This window comes from the organism of the source record quoted next, unplaced genomic scaffold, assembly GCF_019419815.1.
Source record: "Pyrus x bretschneideri cultivar Hongxiangsu unplaced genomic scaffold, Pyrus_bretschneideri_v1 Contig2, whole genome shotgun sequence".
Lineage (NCBI taxonomy): Eukaryota > Viridiplantae > Streptophyta > Magnoliopsida > Rosales > Rosaceae > Pyrus > Pyrus x bretschneideri.
Genome location: NW_025999501.1, coordinates 4,551,193 through 4,558,508, shown reverse-complemented (window position 1 = coordinate 4,558,508; position 7,316 = coordinate 4,551,193). Strand labels below are relative to the sequence as shown.

The 7,316-nt window shown below is 37.9% G+C and overlaps 1 protein-coding gene across 1 annotated transcript; it reads right to left on the bottom strand.

Annotated features, from left to right (window-relative positions):
* Positions 1-4,170: 4,170 nt before the first annotated feature.
* On the bottom strand, positions 4,171-7,106 carry LOC103962509 (purine permease 3-like). The gene is made up of 2 exons (XM_048583614.1): positions 6,194-7,106; positions 4,171-4,824 (listed from the first exon to the last, which is right to left on the bottom strand). The coding sequence occupies exons 1-2, from the start codon at positions 6,911-6,913 to the stop codon at positions 4,405-4,407; spliced, it is 1,140 nt and encodes a 379-aa protein (XP_048439571.1). The 5' UTR covers positions 6,914-7,106; the 3' UTR covers positions 4,171-4,404.
* Between the last annotated feature and the right edge of the window lie 210 nt (positions 7,107-7,316).

Here is a 7,316-nt window from a genome sequence, read left to right as displayed (position 1 = left end):
CTAAGACCTATGAACCTCAAAGCTTTCAAGAAGCTAAATTACATAGCGAATGGAGAGCTGCTATAGCAGAAGAGCTTCAAGCTTTTCACGAAAACAACACCTGGACCATCATGAAGCTTCTTAAAGGAAAGACGGCTGTAGGAAGTCGTTGGGTGTACAAGATCAAGTTCCATTCAGATGGCACGATTGAAAGACACAAGGCTTGATTGGTTGCTCGTAGGATTTACTCAGACTTATGAAGTAGATTACAAAGAGACCTTTGCACCTGTGGCAAAGATGAATACAGTGAGGGTGCTGTTATCTGTTGCCATTAACAATACATGTCATCTCTTTCAAATGGATGTTAAAAATGCCTTTTTACATGGGGAACTAGAAGAAGAAGTTTTCATGAAAATCCCTCCGGGTCATCCTCAATCAAACAATCCAGACCTGGTGTGCAGACTTCATAAAGCCATTTATGGCCTCAAGCAAAGTCCCCGAGCATGGTATGCCAAGCTCAGTCATGTCCTAGAGGGAGTTGGTTTCTCTCGGAGCAATGCTGATTCCTCCCTATTTGTGCGATCGGGCAAATCTGGTAAACTTGTGGTGCTTATTTATGTCGATGACCTAATTGTTACAGGTGATAATGTTTCTGAGATTAGTGATCTTAAACAATATCTCAGTCACAAATTTGCTATCAAAGATCTCGGCACTCTTAAATATTTCTTAGGAATCGAGGTGGCACATTCCCACAAGGGCTGTTTTCTAAATCAGTGCAAGTACATCATTGATCTTCTCCATGAGGCAAACATGACAGATTGTAAACCTGCTCGGACACCTTTGAATAGCAACTTGAAGCTGCAGTCTCATGGTGATCTCATTCCTAATATAGAGTATTATTAGAGATTGGTTGGCAAGCTTATTTACCTAACTATCACTCGTCCTGATATATCATATGCTGTGAGCCTTGTTAGTCAGTTCATGCATGCTCCAAACACAGATCACATGAAGATTGTTCACCGTGTGCTTCGCTATCTGAAGGGTTCCATTGGTAGAGGGATCCTCATGCGCAATAATGGTCATACTCAGATCTCGGGATATACAGATGCAGATTGGGCAGGGAACTCTCTCGATCGCAGGTCTATCACTGGTTTTTTCACATTCGTAGGGGGTAATCTTGTAACCTGGAAGAGCAAGAAACAAAGTGTGGTTGCACGCTCAAGTGCAGAGGCAGAATATCGTGCTATGGCATCAACGACATGTGAACTCACTTGGCTCAAAACTCTACTCTCGGATCTAGGGTTTCCTCACCCGCAACCTATGTCCCTTCACTATGACAATCAAGCAGCAATGCACATCGCATCAAATCCTGTCTTTCATGAGCGAACTAAACACATTGAAGTTGATTGTCATTATGTTCGGAATCAAGTGCAGTCCAAGGTAATTGCTACACACTTCATTCGCAGTCATGATCAACTAGCAGATATCTTCACCAAAGGACTGGCATTTACTACTTTTCATCATCTCCTATCCAAGCTCGGATCAATTGATCCCTTTGATCCAGCTTGAGGGGGAGTATTGGAAGAAGCATGGGTGTATGTACAGACAGCACGGCAAGGTGTATGTACAGACAGCACGGTAAGCATGGGTGTATGTACCTGCCATCATTACAATTATAGTCATCATTGCCATAAAGGAAAGACAGCAAGGGTGTGCACTCTGGAAAGGAATATGCATGTGATTGCTGACTCATGGACAGCAGGGAGGTCATTTTACTTTGTATTATTGCTGCATGTGTGCTGTTGCATCCGATTACAAGGGTGTAAAGCTTTCTTTGTATTGTGTATAAGTATGCCTTCCCATAAGGCTTTCTTAGATATGAAATGTATTACAATTCAAATCAGAAAATTCAATAAGAACGCATATCTAGCTGTCAAGCACCATCGATGTAATTTGGAAGATGTGTAGTGCTAGCTCTATCTTGTATGTGAGGGTTATTTTCGTTCTGAAAATGGAAAAGATGGGATATATTATACCTATACTAAACCTCAGTTGAAAAATACTGTCCATTAACAGTCTTTTGACAAAACTGCCTTTCAATTGTTGCCCATGTTCGGCTTCTTTTTTGTGTAGCACAATGAATTTACATGTGTGGATTATCGTAAAAAGGGAAGGGGACGGGTGTCACTTTGCTTCCTCTTCTCTGGAGTTTTCTTTTTCTCGAAAAACTAAAACGCCACTCTTGAGTTCTCTCTAGCAGCTTCTCTACTTCTTCCCATCAAACTTGGCCAACTCCGACCACCCCCAACGTCAATGTCAGGTAAGGCATCAATCTCTTTCTCTCCTCGTGGGATGTAGTTTCTTAAGCTTTCAACTTCCAGATTTGAGAATTTCAAATTTGAATTTTTTTTCTTCTGATTATTTTCTGCAGAGGTCGTGTTACTTTTCCTTTGATTTGAAATTTGAGTGTTTCTTAAGGTGCAATGTTATCAAATTAGAATTTTCTAATTTTCTTTATGCGAATTATTTTTTATTTGAGGAATTGCAATGGCATAATTGGATAAGGAAACTAGAAAATATTTTCTAACTAAAATATATAAAAAGGAATTAAATTGAGAGGCACAAATGTTTCCCTTTGTTAGACATATTGGAACTTGTGGCAAAAAAGCTTTAAACCCCACTAATAATTTTCACTACCAGAAATTTGATGTTCACCTACGAATTTTCCGGCGACGGACAAAATTTCGTCGGCAAATCTTACTTACATGACGGACATTGGCAGTGGTAGGACAAAAGAAGTCTCCGACATGGGTTGACTAAAAGGTCTTACACGACGAACACAGTTCGCAGGCAAAAAAATATTCGTCTGATAAACATTTGGCGCCAGGCAGGAAATTGTTTAGTCGACAAAGATGTGTCTCGTCATGATAAGAATATTTACCCGACGGAGGTATTTGTCGGGAATTTTTTCCCGAGGTGGTCAAACTTTCATTTGCCACATGTTGAAACTGTTCCCCCGACCAAAATATTAATCGATGCATGGATGAGTTTACCCGACGGAGTGGTTCGTCAGTTAAACCCTCAGTTGCGGTTTATAAGTTTGTGCCTCCCTTCATTTTGCTCATATTCCTTCGATCTTCACGAAGTGGTAGCTCTTCTTGAGCTCTTCACCTTATGGCACCGAAACCAAATCAACTTATGCAGATAATGTTGTGATGAAGTTGATGCAAATCTGGATTAATGTCCAATCAATTTCACTAGTCAAACACTTGAAAGATGAAATTGATGTGAATCCAAAAAGAGGTCGGTTTAAAGATATGAAACTTGGAAAATTTTGACCACAAACTTAAAACAAAATCACAAAGACAATGCTACCCTAATACACAACGATTTGGGTGTTTAGTGCATGAATATGATTTTGTGGCTAGGGTTTCTAATGAAGAACAAAAGAGGCAGCTCAAAGCTAAAACACACTATTTTCTGGAAATGCAATTCTCCTAGCCAAATTGAAATGAAACCCTAGATTGAGTTTTTAAAGAGGGCTTGATGTTTTAGACAAGAAAGGGGATCAAAAAAGCCACATGTTATGTGCAAAAGCAATCGGGAAGGATCTAGGATTGAAAATCCATTTTTAAGAAAAAGTTGTTAGATGACCCATGTGGGTTGTCTTACAATGTGTGCCCAACTCACGTGAAAGCAATGAGAAGTTTTGACTAGACACATTCACTAGACAAAATAAACTGGAAATAATGGCATAAAATGCATATGAATGAACAAATCTTTGATGTTAGAAGTTAAGCTCTTGAGAGAATATTTTCAGCAGCAAGATCCCAAAAGTAAGCATTTTAACCCTAAAACTATCTAGAGTTGTCTGGTACAATTTACAAGATTTGACAAGGAAAGTCAAACAACAATTTTGACTTTACAATATATAATTCAATAATAAAAAAATTATTCACAACATATAATTCGATAATAAAAAATTAGGGTTCATGTTCAATGGTGAATGTTGCATGCAATTACAAATATCGACAATTTAGACCGTGTTTTAGAAGACCTGGGATTGCGATGATGAATCTTGTGAATGGGTTTGTAGCAAAAAAACTTTCAGTTCCTTAGCGCAACAACATGAGCGTGCTGATAACATGTTGTGGCCTATTTTACTGAAAGGGTGCGTCAAAGAGAGAGATGAAGAAAGACTTCAAGAGTTATGTGTATTATTCCTATGCATTGCACCTTTATTTATAGTAAATTAATGAGGATTTCTTTCCTTGCAAATACTATAATCATAAAGGGATACGATCTAATATCCTAAATACAATTTATTAATAATTTGCACAATCACACATGTGCTAGAATTTATGTCACAGCAAAAATGATAGTATTGGTGTTGCCGTCCAACTGGGGTTGGTGACTACTGACTAGCTAGGGCTCCAGTAGAGGAACTTGTGATGTTTCTGGTGTGTCTTTCTTTTTCTCCGCAATTTCGGTTTCCATTTCCATTTCCATTTCCATTTCCATTTCTTCTTTTTCCTTTTCCTTTTCCTTTTCCTTTTGCTTGTTGTGTTTTATCTCACCATAGAAGTACGAGACAAATCCCCACACAGAGAGTGCAAGAGAAACTCCCTTTTCTGGTTGGAATTTTTCATGGTAAAAAATAACTGCTAGGATCTCAGTTATGGGGAGTAAAACAGCAATCACAATTCCAGAAAGCAAAGATGAGGCGCAGAAGATGATTCCTATGGCTCCCAGAAAGAAAGCTTGCCAAACTGTAGCACTCAATACCAGCACCAAATAATATCTGGTTTCCCCAAGATCGAATTTTCTTGCTTCTCTTGGAATAACCTGAAAAAGTTGTAAATAAATTTGACTATTTACCGAAGAATATCCTTTTTATATACGAATCATTTTCCACACTAAATCATCTAGCTAAATCACTAGGAGTATGTTCTGATTTCTAACTTAAATGCATAGTAAGGAGCATACTATTCTACCAACTTATCTAACAAAAAATAATCTACCAAAGGGGAGAACATACAATGGTTAAAATTTTAAATGTACAAAAACGTATTTATCCCTTTATTAATTTATTTTTCAAACACATCATGAGATTAAAATGTACAAAAACGTAAGTAAGATACCATGTCCAACAAAAATCTTTTATAAATAATGATGAAATAATTAAAACTAACAAAGCCGAACTTATTACAAGTTAGTGAGCACGTTCAATATTCAATAATGCCTTGAAGCGGACTCGAACCTCTACACTCTTTACCACATAGTTCCAGCAACTACAAAAATGGCAAAAAAAATAGCAGCAGTACTAGAAGGGATGGTTTTTCAATGATATTACTACTATTTCAATATTGAAATATTTCATTTCGGGATCTCGGAACTTTAATTTAGAAGGGATGAAGAATAAACCTATGGACGTACCGTATAGTACTGATACAGTTTGTGAAAATATATGGTATCTTGTGCAACATCAATACATATATATGAACAAAAAAGGTAGAATAAAGTCACTCTCATTAGTTGGTAGTTGGTATAATAACGTTAGATTGATTCAAAGCATGAAGTATTTGAGTTTTAGTATATCTAGCTAGCATATTTCTCCACTACTAAGGCTCTCTAGTCCTTTTGTGAAGACTGATGACTGAGGATATATTCCTCACAATTCTACAAGTCACTTTATAAATTTGTTGCACTCGTTCCACTTACTAAATTAAGTAAAAAATATACATGTAGGTATACCATTTGATCTTTGGCTATACGAGGATAGATCATTTCCCTTCTCACATTGGCAAATGAGTGTTGCTATTTTAATGATATTTACTAATTATCATGTGTAGCTACCTTTTTATGTCTCTTTCTAGGAAATACTATAAAGATGAGTTTTGCAAAAAAAAAATCATCCAAATTAAGAATCGTTTTTCGATTAACATTTTCATGATTTTGTTGTTAATTAAAGTGAAGAATGTAGTTTGTTTATTATTGAACAACATGTTATATGACTAAATTGGTTCAGATTTAGCTAATTTTTTTATAAAAATAATATTTAAAATATGACTTACAAAATCGATAGTTCAGATCATGACGTGAAATTAACATTATTACAAGCATGAAAACACATTAACAATTAATTGAAGTAGAATCTCAGATAACTATAATTGATTGGATGATGATAACTAAGGAGAGGCCAAATACAACTAACCTTGAAGTCGTTGTTGATAAGCATTCCCACAGTGCAGAAAAGAGTAGCAAACAAACACATAACCGATTGAATCTCCAGAACCAAAGCATATGTAACGGTCTGCTTGGCCCTCTTGTATGTCAACTCTATCAACGGCAACACAAATCCATACAAAGAAGCCGCCGCCACCATCATAAAAAACCCGGCAATATACTCCTTATTCGATTCCCCCTCTGGCCGATCAGAGCTGATGGTCAACCCCAAAACAGCCGAGCCCATAGTCAACAACACGACGGCGTTCATGGAGAATGAGGTGAACTTCTGCTTTACAAGAATAAAGGCAAAAAGGGCAGTGAAGGCTAGCTGGCCAGCGATGATTAGGGCTGACGTGGAGACAGGAAGTCGGGCCACGCCGTAGGCATAAAGGTAGTCGTCTAGGCCGGTGAGGACGCCGATGACTGCGGAGGCCATAAAGAGTGGGAGTTTCATGAAGAAGAGTTTGGTTGATGGGCCTTCAGTCTTGCGGCGGTGGTAATAACCGATGGCTATGGGGATGAAGATGATTGGCCAGCCGCCGGTTTGGAGCCAGCTCGAAAGCCAGATATGTTTGCCTCCATGGATGAAGTAGAGGCGCATTACCAATGGACCTCCGCATGTGCCTATGGATAAAAGTGTGCAGCTTATAACGAGGAGGAGCTTTTTCATGACAGCGTTACGTTTTTCAATATGATCGGTTTCCATTTACATCTACGACAGGCCCTCACACAAATGCCGGAACGCTGAAACGCCGAATTTTCAGGACTGGCCTGGTATTAGTGAAAATGTTTTTCTCGGTGACGTTAGTGTTGTTGGCAGTAAAGGGCAGGAAATGATCCGGCTGTGTGGGAGTGAAATAATGGAGAAACGGATAGTGATACAAAGAGTGTGACAAAAGGAAGGGATTAGAGCAATGTTTATATCAAGGGTAGAGTAGGTGCCCATCAAGTCGATGAGAATAGTGAATAGTCAATGGCTTATACATAAACATCTTGAATTTGTCCTATTGAAAATGAATAAGGCTATACTTATTAAATTTTTTATACCACGTTTGTATCACATTTCTAATAAAAGTAACCTACCAACATATGTAGGTTCCATTTATATT

What these genes read in the sequence shown, in the direction of transcription:
- LOC103962509 (XM_048583614.1), bottom strand. Translation starts at nt 6,913, where the DNA reads ATGGAAACCGATCATATTGAAAAACGTAACGCTGTCATGAAAAAGCTC. An exon ending in TTATCAACAACGACTTCAAG is followed by an intron (nt 4,825 to 6,193) that starts GTTAGTTGTATT and finishes CAACTTTTTCAG; the next exon opens with GTTATTCCAAGAGAAGCAAG.